Source organism: Camellia sinensis, chromosome 10 (genome assembly GCF_055761805.1).
Source record: "Camellia sinensis isolate YWXY chromosome 10, ASM5576180v1, whole genome shotgun sequence".
NCBI classification, from domain to species: domain Eukaryota; kingdom Viridiplantae; phylum Streptophyta; class Magnoliopsida; order Ericales; family Theaceae; genus Camellia; species Camellia sinensis.
Window position 1 is genome coordinate 53,507,742 of NC_138970.1, and position 15,206 is coordinate 53,522,947.

At 32.2% G+C, this 15,206-nt stretch overlaps 1 protein-coding gene and 1 long non-coding RNA gene across 2 annotated transcripts; one reads left to right on the plus strand and one right to left on the minus strand.

The window, feature by feature from the left end:
• The first annotated feature begins 8,848 nt into the window (after window positions 1-8,848).
• On the plus strand, window positions 8,849-11,053 carry LOC145800391 (protein FAR-RED IMPAIRED RESPONSE 1-like). Its single transcript, XM_082890056.1, has one exon. The coding sequence runs from the start codon at window positions 8,849-8,851 to the stop codon at window positions 11,051-11,053; it is 2,205 nt and encodes a 734-aa protein (XP_082746182.1).
• Window positions 11,054-12,595: 1,542 nt separating this feature from the next.
• On the minus strand, window positions 12,596-15,161 carry LOC145801112 (uncharacterized). The gene is made up of 2 exons (XR_014342013.1): window positions 14,812-15,161; window positions 12,596-13,091 (listed from the first exon to the last, which is right to left on the minus strand). It is a non-coding gene; the product is annotated as an uncharacterized LOC145801112 (long non-coding RNA).
• Between the last annotated feature and the right edge of the window lie 45 nt (window positions 15,162-15,206).

Consider the following 15,206-nt stretch of genomic DNA (forward strand, 5'->3'; position numbering starts at 1 on the left):
TTGTGTGTGGAGAAAAAATCAAGAACTTGAAGAGAAAATTTTCTTAAGCTCCAAAATTCTGAGTACATTGTATTCTGCTCTTTCACTTTCAGATCTAAGTCTAGCCTTTGTTCTTACACTTTCATATCTACTATTTGTGAGAGAATTATTGTAAAAGTGGGTTCAAGTACCACTTATTCTTATTCCTTATTTTTGTGAGAGATTTTGTAAGGGTAAAGCATTTATTGTTAAGTGAGGCTCAATAGATAAGAGTAAGTCATGTGCCAAATCCACAAGCTTGGTGGTGTATTTATTCAATTGATAGTAAAAAAATTCTCAAGGAGGTTAATTGGGGAGTGGACGTAGGCCTGACATGTTGAACCACTATAAATCACAGTGTTTGATTTTCTCTCCCTATCTCTCCTACTTTTATATTGATAATTATTATTCTGTTTTTTTTTATTTATTAAAATTATGAATATTGTGTTAATTTTAATATTGTGAAATTTTTAATAACCCAATTCACCCCCCTCTTGGGTTGCCTATCTGGGATAACAATTCTAAATTATCATCGGTGCTTGAAAAAAAGAAAAAGAAATTTTCCAAGAAAAATTAAATTAAGTTTCAACCTGTGTTTGTAAGAATTTCTTTGATTTTGATTTGATCCATCCCATGAATTATTTGAAGTCTCCTCTTTTGTGTTATAAAGGAGTATTTATTTTATTGAAGATATTTAGATTCTTGAAATGTCAAAAAAATAGAAAATTTTCAAATTCTTTCAAACATTAAGAAAAGGTTAGGAATGAAGGGTTCATTTCTTCAAGATGTAGATATCTAACTTATTGGTATTTCGTATTACTTCATGAAATCTCATCTATAATGTTTCAAGGCTTGATTTTGAGTATTGGAAAATGAAAAAAAAACAATCATTGATAGATCCCACTTGGGTGAAAATAACAACAATAAAACTCTTTATATGCGGCATTATCATTCTTAATAAAAAAAAAAAAAAATTTATTAGGCAGTCTCAAAATATCAAATGACATTGTCTAAATGGTGTTTCCGACAAATGAGAAATCACAAAATTCATTAGGTGGGTCTATCTCTTATCTCCCAACTACCTAACAAAAATGGGCTAGTATTGTCTTATTCATAAAATATTTTGCTACATAATTGGTTAGAAACACGACATGGACAATATCACATGGTACTCAAAGACTATAGAATAATTGCATTTTCTTAACACAATCTAATTAATGATAAGTCTAGAAGTTTCAACCTCTACTATTGTGTTTAAGAACTTTGATTTTTTTGGTTAGGTTAAGAAAATGAAAAGAAAACTAATAAATAATTGTCAAAAAATTAATTATCTTGGTTCACCCACAAAAATTTGAACATAAATGACCTTAATTTCCCCCTTACTAAGAATAGCATAAAAGAACTGGCTGATAAATCTAATTTTAAAATTTTGGGTAATAGTCCCATGTTCTAATCTTTTGGGATTATAAAGATAATAATAATTTGAAAGTATATATTATTTATACTTATTTGTCTATTTGTCCATTTAAGCTACCTCTTTGTTTATGTCACTATACCACCACTAACAAGGAATGACAACGGGCCAGGCTAGAGCCGGGGATCATGCTCCCTTCCTTGATCCCCAATGATGAAAATTTTTCAGTTCCCAACCCCGATTCTCGACGGGGAACCTATCACCATCCCCCCCCTCTAACGGGGATCGGGTTTCCTCAACCCCGAAAATTCCTAGCCCAAAAAAAAAAAAAAAAAACCAACAAACAAAGATGATCGGATCGACATCAACATCATCATCAACAACTACAACTACAACTACAATCTGTTTCATCTGATCATCATCAACATCGACATCAACACCAACAACAAACAGAGATCAACAACATCAACACAATAACTACAAAACTCAGATCTAGAGAGAGAGAGAGACATCAAACAAACAGTGGCGATATTTCTCTCAAATCAATCTGCTCCGCCTTCACCTTCTTCGAGAGTGCTCAGAATTGAGAGAAAGAGAGGCAGCAATGGAGAAGTTGCTGACGATCTAGAGCTTGACGAAGTTAAAGACGAAGTCGTCGAAGACACCACACCGTTGTCGACATTGAAGACGAGGCAGCAAACAGAGGTGTGTGTGTGAGAGAGAGAGAATGGTGGTGGCGGCGTCGGTGACGGTAGTGCAATCAACGGCTGAAGAGGAAAGATGAGAGTGATGAGACAATTTCACAGAGGAGAGAGAGAGAAAGAGAGAGAGAGAGAGAGAGAGAGAGAGAGAGAGAGAGTTGGGATAGATAGATATAAATATAATATACCCTAAACACACACACACACACATATACGGGGAGGGTTCGGGGAAATTTCGAGGCGGGGCCGGGGGAACCTATCACCGTCCCTGACCCAAAAATCGTCGGAGATGTATTTTTCAATACCAGCCACAGCCCTATGGGGAATAATTTTCGAGAAAAACCCTATTTATCGAGGCAGAGCGGTCTAGGTCCTCGTCAGACCGGTTTCAAATTGCGTACCTACCACTAATCCTCGTTGGTTACCTCCTGAATTTTTTGGTATTTGGCAACCGTCCAAGGTAATGAGTAAAAAAAAAAAAAATCATTTAAAATAATAAATTGTTCTTTCTTACAAAACAATTTCTAAATTTAATGGTATAGGCATTCTTATAAATAGACTTTTGACCAATTTATCTTAAAAGAAATATATAACATTTTGAATGCCAGTTTTAAGTATGAAAATCTTTTAAAAAAATAATAACACCTAAGTAGTACATATTAATGTGTGCTTTGAAAAAAAAAAGATTAGGTACACACTTAACTTTTGGCATAGTGTACTAAATGATTGTCCTGAGATTTGAACCTATATTCCCAAGATTACTAGTTTAAGGTTTTACTATTGAATTCCTTAAAAAAAAAAAAAAAGTTAGGAACATAAAAATATTGCACTCTTGAAAAGAAAAAAAAAAAAAGAAACAAAAAATTGAAGCACTTGCAAGATTTATTTATAATATGTAATAGTTTGTTTTTTTCCTCTCATCTCATTTTCCATTGGGTCAAACGAGACAAACAATACAAGCACCTAACCAATGGCTGTACAGTAGAACACACTGTAGATTTTATTTGGCGTTTTCCTTGTCATCAAATTGAAGGATGTGTTTGTAAATACGCCAGAGTTGACGTAACAGAAATCTAAAAAGATTCACATATAATTTCTTTGCAGATTTAATGTCCCACTTGTACATTTTTAATTGTAACAACTAATGCAAATAAACTATGTCCCCCATTAATTTTGTGTCACTATAAGGGAAAGATTTCTCTAGTAAAAAAAAATGTCCTTGTGTCCAAGTGCGCTATGATGGGATTCGCTTGAGGTTCTTTTTAAAAGATTTACTGTGAGATTATTTATGTAAAAAATTAAATTAATTAAATATTAATAATAAAATTATCGAATCACATTTCTATTAAACATGAACATTAAATTTGATTCAATCAACGTGAATTTTTATATAAATGATCTTTTTGATGAGTTTCATAAGATGAACAATTTAAATAATAGAAGTGAGTAATAGGTGAAACTTAACGAGAGTAAGAATCTCATCCTTCAAAAACTTTAAACCATGTAGTTAGGGTCTTATAGGCTCATTACTACAAGTCTCACTGTGTAGTTTTTAACCTCTACATTTAGATTATGTATAAAAAAAATTAAATTCGTTTGATAATCATTGTAGTCGTATGATTTTATCAGATTTATTTTTAAAAAATAATCGAAAGATAAATATGATAAAATCATATAACTACCATTATTGAATCAATTTCATATTTTTTGTTTTTCTTTTTTGGTATGATCTACACACATGAGTCTGTAATATGAACAAATTAAAATGTCATAGTGAGGTCTTCACATGACCGAACTATACTGATTTAGTCTACACTGTGAATAGGAGACAAGTCCATTCGATTTAAAAATGTCAATTTAGAAAAAAATGTCAACTTAATCTACCAATTGGGTTGCTATACTTGCTTGGCAATGTAAATCCCTCTTGAAATGTATTTACAAGTACCTTTATAAGTAATAGAAATCCCATGAAATGAAACCCTTACGTCACTCACCATATGAGTGTCATTTTACAGCTTATAATACTAGGCGAGGAACCTTCGTAGCTGTTGAAGCTCTCTTTCCTTTGAAAATGATGTTTTAGTAATAAATCTTAGGAAAGAGCCATAAGCGATTTGAATCCATCTCAACCAGATCACTTTCATTCCAATATCTTATAAGGATATTTGTCCTAATTGAACTTTAGTTTTGCACCTACAAAATTAACCAATTGACCCTTGAAGATAGAATTTTTTAATTTTATTACATCCCAATAAAATTTTCAAACTCGAGCACTTTTTAGCTTATTTTTCAAATTCATTTTTGTTAGTGAAGTGTTTTGAAACCATGATTATAAGCACGAAAGTATGTTTTCAAAATATAATTTTAAAAATGACTTTTGAGTTTGAAAAATATGTTCAAAAGCCTGTTTAAGAAGAGTTAAAAAAATTAGGTTTCTCACTATATATAAAAATAACAACAGTGATTTAGACCCTCTTAAACTTTAACTCTCACCACCCCACATATACGTGGCGGGTGGTGATTGGAGGAGGAGAAAAAAAAAAAAAAAAGTGACCAATCAAAAAAGAAAAGGGATCAAAAGGGGTGGGGGAAAGGGAGTCCCAATCTTTATTCTAAAAATAAAACTAAAAAGTAATTTTTTGATAATTCCCAAAAACTCAGTTTCTTTTTAGATTTTAAAAAAATATTAAAAAGGCCAATCCCAAACCCCCTACTTTTGTTGTAGTGTTATATATATATATATATTAAAGAATCAGAAATGCGAAAATTATTCTTTTATGTTGTATTTAAATTTTAAATTATGTAGAAAAAGTAAAGGGAAGTGGAAGATTGGAGAAGCAAATGAAAAAAGAAAAGAAAAAAAAAATTAATTACTGTGTTTAGTTTTCAATTTTCTGAATTCAAATTCTAGAAAATGAGTTTTTTTATTTTTAAATTTTTTGTTTTTGTTTTAAGTGAATACTTTTAAAATTTTAAGCAATTTTTTTTTTACTTTTTAGATTTATCTTACTTAGATGCATCTAAAAAGTAAATATCTGTAAAAAAATATTTAAAAAAATAATAAATACAAAAAGAATATGAAAAATGTACTAAATTTTTATCTAATTTTTTTTTTTGTATTTTGGTATTTAGTAGTTTTTTTAAAGATTTTTCTTACAAATATTATACTTATTAAGCATATTTATGTTAGATATATCTAAAAATAAAAATAAAACTAAAATTACTTCAAATATTAAAAAAATTCAGTAAAAATAAAAAAATGTGGGTAACAAAAAGTTTTAATTTTATGAATAGTGAATTCAGAAAACTCAAACCAAACAATTTTTTTTTTTTTTTTTTTTTTTTTTTTTGGGTTTTGTTGAGCTAGGAAAATGAGGAAATGAAATTATTTTTTGTTTGATTACTCATAAAAATGAATATGTATTGATAATTTCATTTCTCTTGCATCTTTTTTTTATTAAATAAATTTAAAATCCAAACATAGAATTAAGAACAACTTTTGATAATTTAATTACCATCATTATATCATGTTAGTGGTAAAACTTGAGGCCTACATATCGTTGAGTATACATGATGATTTTGAGTGCAATACTTTAACAAACAATTAATTAAGTCATTAATTTTTAGTAACGTTAATTATTATGTTGACATCATGTCCAAATAAATTTCATGATTCATTCGTTTGGTTAGTGCATACAAGTCATAATTTTTTTAAAAAAAATAATTGTTTTATTAAACAAAATTAAGCAAATATTTTGATGGAATAAAAAAAAAATGGCATAAATCTAAAAAAAATCAATAAAGGCAAGAAAGTTTGTAATTTTTTTTTTTATTTAAAAAAACTATTGCCAAGTATATGTATGGTAGCACTACCTGTTGTATTTACTTATTTTTGTAATGCAGATGTCAAATGTTAGCTTATGTTGTTTAGCAAAATTGATGCTTTTGACCAAAATTTAATAATTGCAATTATTGATGTGAGCCTATGTTGCTTTCGTGCTATTGGCCAACATTTCAAATAGGCATTATCTCATATAATTCCAATTATAGAAAATTTACTCTTCTTGTCAAATTATATGCTAGAAATTTGTCTAGGTTATTGAATCAAATTGAGAATATTTTATTTTAAAATCTTCATTTTTATGTGACTTGATACGACATGATGAGGAGTTAGTTAAATTATTATTATTTTAAATATGATGTGTTTTAATCAAATAAATTCGATATCAAATATCATTTTTTTAATTATTAATTTATTTTAAAAATAAATAAATAAAATTAAATATTGTTTAAAGTTGTGAGTGTTATATGAACAATTGAATTTTGTGAGGCCTATAAATACTAGACAAGAATCTTTGGGTTGTTCGAGTTCGGTTTATTAAAAATTTGTCGAGTCAAGTTTAAGTCAAGTAATAGTTCAAGTCGTTAAGTTTTGAAAAATTTAAGCTCTACTCAACTAAATACAGAAATTGAACTTAAGCATAACAAAATTAAACTTAAATTAATTTGTATATTAAGAGGAAAAAATCATGAATAAATTATAAAAAAAATACCCATCATTAAGTATTTCATTTGCTTCACGAACGAGTTTAAAAATTAGACTCTAATTCATTTACACTTTATTTGTTTCAGTAAAAAATATTTTCTTACATAATTTTTTTTAAAAATTATTTTCTACGAAAAATATTTTTATTATGTTTGGTTGTATTTTTAAAATTAATGTACTAATAGTTGCATTAGTGATGATAGTAATAGCGGCGATTGGGTAGACGTGGAGGTTGAGGTGTTGGGGTGGTGGCAGTGACAACATTAGTCGTAGTGGTGGCCGTAGTGATGGGATGGAGATGGTAAAGGTGGTGGCATTGGTGGTGTGATGAAGGTGGTGGTGACAATGATAGATGTTGGTCATGACCATGGTAGTGGTGGTATTGGTATTTTAGTTTGGAAAATATTTTGTCTTTTAAAAATATAAAATATTTTTCCTAAATTTTTTTTTCTTATTATACTAAATCTAAAAAAATATGAAAAATAAAATAATTTTCACCAAAACAAACAAAACATTATTAAGAAAAATAGTCAAATTTAAATGAGTTGAGGTGGAGCTACTATGGTTGGTTTGATAAAATAATAATCATTAATATTTATTAGGACAACAAAACTGCAGAGTGGGAATAAAAAAAATTCATTACAAAAAAAAAAGATAAATATTACGAATATTAATAATTAAAATTATAAATATTTTTATTAATGTATAATTTTTTTTGTCACTGAAGTTTAATTGTCCCTATTTATTACTAATATTTTTTTTTTCCTTTTTCTTTTATACATTACATAGATAATAATTTGGGAAAATTTTAAAAAAGTGAAGAGTGAATTTTTTTTTCCTACTGATAAATATATAAGATTTATTTATATAATTAAATGTATAAATCACTTATAAATTTATTATTTTATAATTATTTTTCCATTCTCCACGTTTTTATATTTTGCCTAATAATTTTACCAATTCCGATACAGACCCCCTCAATTGAAGGCCCCCTCCACCCCCTCTGAGGTGGCAGCTAATGAAGGCATCTGAAGAAGAATCGCACAATGAAGAAGGTGTTATACACGCACCTGAAAGACAAGAAAAATACTGAAAAGAAAGACGGAAAAAAAAAAGCGGGAACGTCTTCCCTCTTCCCTTCCATCGTGCGTCCCCCATGGCTCTCCTCCGTCGACCATAGCTCTCCTCCGTCGACCATAGCTCTCCTCCGTTAGCCATAGCTCTCTGTCAACCATAGCTCTCCGTCGACCATAGCATTTTGTCAGGTAATGTTACTCAAAAACCCCTGATTCTCCCTCATTCTCCCTCTGTCTCTCTATCTACATCAACCATGCTGAAACTGTTATGATTGATGCTCATAATTTGGGGTTGTATATAAAATCTGTTCATAACCCCAAATGATGACATGACTGCATGTTATCAGTTTGTTTTGGCCGAGAATTGAAGCAGAGAATTTGTTTGTGATTATCAAATTTTTGATTGTAGTCATTCACTTTTTGGACATTACAGAAGGTGCGAAAATAACTACCAATTTTTGACCATTACAAGTTATTATGTTATCACCATACTGGTGAATCCTACCAGGAAGTATGGAAGCATAATACGGATAAAACAGGGGTTTTAAAGTTGGACACAACAACTCGATTCAATAAAAGGCCTGAATTCCATTATTGCTCCAATTGGAATTTCTTGGATCCATCTTTCATAGGTTGCGACTTGAATACATGCACCTACCTCAACCCCAAGAAATTTTAACGGGTCTGCATATATGGTATAGGAACCTGTAGTAAAACTGGATAGATCATGGTATGCAATTAGAAATGAAGAAGAAACTGGCACTGTGTGAGAACACCAACAGCATGTAGCATTGATGTATGATAAATTAAACCAAAATGCAAACTTTTTCAATGTTTCAATCATCACAGATATGTTGAACAAAGTTTATTATTAGATGTTTGATTAGTTTAATAATTTTATTATTAGTTTGATAATATTTTAGCTCATGTTTGATCTTATAAACATCTGTGATTAGTTTTACACATCACAGATGTTTCAATTTGTTTGATGGTTAATTTCAACAGTTTGTACAGTTGATTAGCTGATGTTTGATCTTATAAAATTATTATTCTAAAATCATTCTATTTGAATTTCATTTTTGATTCTTGTAGAATGGAGGTTGATTCAAGTGGTTGTGACAATTCTTTAGTAAATGAGGGTGAACAAGTTGAATCTGATTTCCGACCCCCTCAAAAACAAGTTGAAGAACCGAAGAAGGGTATGTGTTTTACCTCAAGGGAAGAAGTGTACACATTTTATGCCACATATGCTAAGCATGTTGGCTTTTCTATAGCTCATAGAGCACAACATTTTGGAGATGATGGCGAATTAAAAAACTTTGCAATTGAATGTTCTCGAGCGGGGGAGAGAAAAAAGAAATCAGAAGTGAACCCTTTGAAGCCATCTTTGTCCACAAAAATTGGTTGCAAAGCAAGGGTACGAGGTACTCTACAAAAGAATGGGACATATATGTTAACCACAGTTAACCTTCAGCATAATCATGAGTTGATTCCCACCGACTCTCGTCATTTTGCAATGAATAAGAAAATTCGTACTCCTGTGAAGAGAAGATTAGAAATCAATGATGAAGCAGGGATTGGGGTGTCTAGGAACTATCATTCAATGGTTGTTGAAGCGGGGGGATACGAGTCATTGACATTTGATGAGCGAGATGCAAGGAATTACATCAATAGAGCTAGAAGATTAAGGCTTGGTGAAGGTGATGCCGAATCACTTCAAAGTTATTTTATGAGGATGCAAGCACATAGTGAGAAATTTTTTTATGTGATTGATGTTGATGAGGAGTTTCGCATTAGAAACTTGTTTTGGGCTGATGCAAGGAGTCGGGCTATGTATGAATCATTTGGAGATGTTGTTTCATTTGACACAACTTATCTGACGAACAAATATGACATGCCATTTGCTCCATTTGTAGGAGTCAATCACCATGGACAGTCTATTTTGCTTGGTTGTGGATTGTTATCTAGTGAAGACACCGACACATTTGTTTGGCTATTTAAGTCGTGGTTAAGTTGCATGTCAAATAAACCTCCAAAAGCTATCATAACTGATCAGTGCAGAGCTATGCAAAATGCTATAGAAATTGTCTTTCCACAGGCCCGGCATCGATGGTGCTTATGGCATGTAATGAAGAAAATACCGGAGAAGTTGAAAGGATATGCTCAGTATGAACCCATGAAGTTGGCTATGCAAAATGCAATTTATGATTGTTTGACAACAGATGAATTTGAGGAAAAATGGAAAGAGATGCTTACTAAATTCAATCTTTATGATAATGACTGGTTGGGGGTACTATATCATGAGCGGCATCGATGGGTTCCTGTATATGTTAAAGACATTTTTTGGGCTGGCATGTCAACAACACAACGAAGTGAAAGCATGAATGCTTTTTTTGATGGATATGTCAACCCGAAGACAACATTAAAACAATTTGTTGAACAATATGACAATGCGTTGAGAAGTAAGGTAGAGAAAGAGAAGAAATCAGACTTCAAGTCTCGACACAAATTGTTTGATTGTCTAACTATATATGGCTTCGAGAAGCAATTTCAACAAGCCTACACCAATGCAAAATTCAAAGAAGTTCAAGGAGAGTTGAAGAGATTAGTGTACTGTCAAGCCGTGATTGTCAGAGAGGAGGGAGCAATTTGTACATATAATGTCCAAGAAGCGATGGTAGTTTGTGACAAGATGAAGCATGTGGACTTTGTTGTGTATTTTAATTCAATTGAATGTGAAGTTCAGTGTATGTGTCGGTTGTTTCAGTTTAGAGGGATTATGTGTGCTCACTCACTCGTGGTGCTTGTAAGAAGGTGCATAAATGAGGTGCCAAGTAAGTATATTTTGCCACGTTGGAGGAAAGATTTGGTTAGAGAGTACACATGCATCAAAACCACGTACACTGGCTTTGGAGATGATTTCAATACAAGTTGTTATGAGAGGATGAACAAGAAATTGATCGCCATTATACAACTTGCTGGTAATTCGGAAGGGAAAATTAAAATTATAGACCATGGGTTGGATGAAATGAAGGATAGAGTCATGCACGATGAATCAGGTGATGGGAGTAATTTACCACCTTCTACTAATAGGATACCATCTTCTACAAAAAGTCCAATTGCCACCGGATGTACATCGGGTGCTAGTACGAGGAAGGTGGTTAGTCCTTTGGTTGTTCGGCGAAGAGGCCGTCCAGTAACGAAACGAAAGGTTGCCAAAGTAGATCAAATAGTTAATCGGTTCAAGGCAACGGCAAAAAAACAAACAAAAGCAAAGGTAAATTGTATATGGAATTGAACTTGTTTTTTATTTTTTCAACAAACTCTTTTCAACTACATTTTTACAAACGCTTGAACCAATATAGGCTGCTAAGGTTCTTCAATTTGAAGCTCAAGCTGAAGTTCAAGCTCAAGCTCAAGCTCAAGCTCAAGCTTATACATCATATTATCCACATATGGTTGGCATGCAAAATAGTATGTATGCACCGGTATGTGTTCATAAGACGACTTTACATTCATTTTTTGTTTTCATTTACAAATATTTTGTAACATGTCTTTTTTTACTTGAATTATGACAGGTCGTAAATGCTATTGGAGGCACATCTCTTATCCCATCGAACTTTGTAAGCGGCACACCGAGAAGTTTGATTCATGGTCCAACTCAATTTTTTGGATCTGGATCTCTAACCCCATCGGGTTCTAATGCATGCAGACCGGGAATGAATGACGGGCATTGCACAGCGCGAATGAATGATGGAGATTGTAGAAATGTTTGACTAGTTTATTGAACATTGACATTTTGTTTTTGAGATTGAAACTTATTGAGTTCATGGTTTATTTTGACAATCTATATTTCAGCAATTTAATTTCATAGTTGATGGTTTAAAAAATTCTGTAAAAAAATCTGTTTCATTTTGCTATTTTGACAGTGTTTGAGCATTTTGTCAGTGTTTGACCATGATTTTTTGGGAGTTCATGCAGAATCTCTGTTCACAGTTCATGGTTTAAGAAATTTGTAAGAAAAATGATTTTAGCCAAAATATTTTTTTTTTAGTTCATGGTTCAAATCTGTAAAAATCTGTGTAAAAGTTGCAAAAATCTGTCAACGATGTGAAATCTGGTAAAAATCTGAAATCTGTGTACAAATCTGTGCAAAATCTGGTTCATGGTTCACATTTCATGCTCAAATGTCTGAAATCTGGTTTAAAAATCTGTCTTAAATCTGGTTTACAAATCTGTGTAATATGTGTAAAAATCATGTTGAAATGTCTGTTTAAAATCTGTCAATGCTTGTTCATGCAGTCAATGATGGTTCATGGTATATGCTGTCAATGAGGGTTCATGGTTCATCTTGTTTAAAATCTGTCAATGCTGGTTCATGCAGTCAATGATGGTTCATGGTTTATGCTGTCAATGAGGGTCCATGGTTCAAATCTGTAAAAATCTGTTTATGGTTCAAATCATGGTTGCCAACATATGTCTGTTTATGGTTCAAATCATGGTTCAAATCTGTAAAAAATCTGTCATGGTTCATGCTCAACATCTTGATTCCACAACAATTCCACAACATCTTCATTCCACAACAAACCTGTTTAAAATCTGACATGGTTTAAAATCTGTCATGGGTCATGGTTCAATTCATGGTTTAAAACCTGTTCATGGTACACATATTCATTCCACAACAATTCCACAATAACACATCTTCATTCCACAACAATTCCACAATACCACATCTTCATTCAACAATTCAACAATGACAATTCAACAATTCAGTGGGTCATTTCCATTCCACTCAAAAATTCAACAATTAACAACAACACATATTCCATTCCACAAAACATATTCAACAATACATATTTCATTCCACAACAAAACATAGTTCTATCTACTTCTACTTGTACTTCTAAGTAGCATTACATCTTCATAAGTAATAACACACCAATTACTAGCAAGAAAAACATCACAAATTCTAGTTTTTGCATCTTTGCAGTAACACAGCTAAATTGTTCCGTCATAGATCTTTGTTGTTCGGTCATAGCGCGAAGTTGTTCCGTCATAGATCTTTGTTGTTCGATCATAGCTCGAACTTGTTCCGTCATAGATCTTAGCAGTTCTCTTTCTACTTGTCTTGGAATTTCTTGATCTCCACATTCTGAATTCATAGGCACACACCATCCAATGAAAAGACCACAACCATTACAAGAGTAGAATAGCTTGTTTTTGTTTCGATCTGTCTCAGAAATTTGAATGATGGCCTTTTTCTTACATGTAGGACAATTTTTGTTCAAGTACATCAACCGATCTGAGCTACTGGCGTTCACAGTTGAACTTGACATCTGCAATAACAAGTTATGTTCATTAACTGAAAATTTAATCAAAAAGTGAACTCAATAGTCTCATATGGGAATAGTCTGAAATTTAATCAAAAAGTTCAAATTCAAACACTGTCAGTTTGAATTTGAACTCATACAAGTTACATTTTCTGTGCATTGGGCTACTTCCATTTTTCAATTGTAAGTGAAACTTGAACATTAACACCTTGGTTCATGCTGTTTAAGTGAAATTTGAACATTGGGCTAGTTCCATTTCATAAATCCAATTCAAACTCCATTAAGTAAATAGAAGGGTTAAACAACTATTTGATCTACTTTGGCAAATTTGATTTCAGAAATTTGATAGTGACTTTTCAATTTTAATCTACTTTGGCAGATTTCAAATAGTTAAGTAAATAGCTCATTAACTATTCAAACTCCAATTCAAACTCCATTTCACTTAACTAGTTTGGCAAATTTGATAGTCACAGATTTTACACAGATTCAATAAATAGCTTAGTGTAAGTAAATAGCTCATTAAATATTCAAACTCCAATTCAAACTCCAATTCAACACAAATTGAAATGGAACCATTAACTATTGATATAGGAACCTGCGTGTATTAAAACACTAAGCTATATGGTATAGCTTAGTGTATTCAAACTCCAATTCAAACTCCAATTCCTATATGGTATAGGAACCTGTACAGATTTTACACAGCTTAATTTATAAATTAAACTCCAACAGATTTGGGGTGTCTATTAGCTATACCATTCAAACTCCAATTCAAACTCCATTTCACTTAACTAGTTTGGCAAATTTGATAGTCACAGATTTTACACAGATTCAGTAAATAGCTTAGTGTAAGTAAATAGCTCATTAACTATTCAAACTCCAATTCAAACAAATTGAAATGGAACCATTAACTATTGATATAGGAACCTGCGTGTATTCAAACACTAAGCTATATGGTATAGCTTAGTGTATTCAAACTCCAATTCAAACTCCAATTCCTATATGGTATAGGAACCTGTTCAGATTTTACACAGATTTAGTATAGCTTAATTTATAAATTAAACTCCAACAGATTTTGGGGTGTCTATTAGCTATACCATTAAGCTAAACCATATAGGAATTGGAGTTTAGCTTAAACTATCTTTCATAGATTAGATCTGTGTAAAATCTGAACCATTAAACTAAACCATTAAGCTAAACTTTGCAACAAATCTGTTTCCTTCCTAACCTATCAATTTCAATTCCTACACAGGGATTAAGCTAAACCATTAAGCTATACCATATAAATTAAGCTAAACTTTGCAACAAATCTGTATAAATTAAGCTAAACTCCAATTCACACCCCAATCCCTGTGTAAAATCTGTATAAATTAAGCTATATCATATGGTAAAAGATAGCAGTTGTTGATTTCAGTAGATTTTACACAGATTTTCAATTTCAGAAATTCAATCCATCTGTTCAGATTTTACATAGATTTTTACACAGATTTCAGAAATCTGAACAAATCTGTATAAATTAGGGCATCAACAACATATATATGTTAATTTCAGAAATTTAAACAACATATATATTACCTCAACTTGGGGATGACAATCTCTGAAATTTCGGAAGTTGGCAAAATTAGGGCAAAATCAACATACATACATACATTTATATATATATATATATATATATATATACACCAGATTGAAATAGAGGCAGTCGGGACTCGAGTGGACGGAGTCAGACCTGTCGTCGGGGCGTCAAAGGGAGGAGGGGGTCCGTTGAATAAGATGGAAAGGGAGGGAGAGAGAGAGTGCGTCGGGCGTCGGGCGTGGCAGTCAAGGACGTCGGAGTGAAAGAGAGGAGCTGAAGGAATCGGCCTTCGGAGTTGGGAGTTGGAGTCGTCGAGTTCAGGAGGAGTCGTTCTGCCTCTCGATCGCCACTGTCATCTCCTCTATTTTTTCCCGTTCAAAAATGTGTTTGAATTCTGAAATAGGAGGGGCGTCGGGCTTGGTGTGTCACGTGACCGATCACGTGCTGTCCAGCTCAGAGGGGGTCGAGGGGGTCTTGTTTTGAGGGGGGCGGAAACATTTTTCTAATTTTACCTTGGACCCGCGTGTAAAAACCAGTGGTACTTTTTT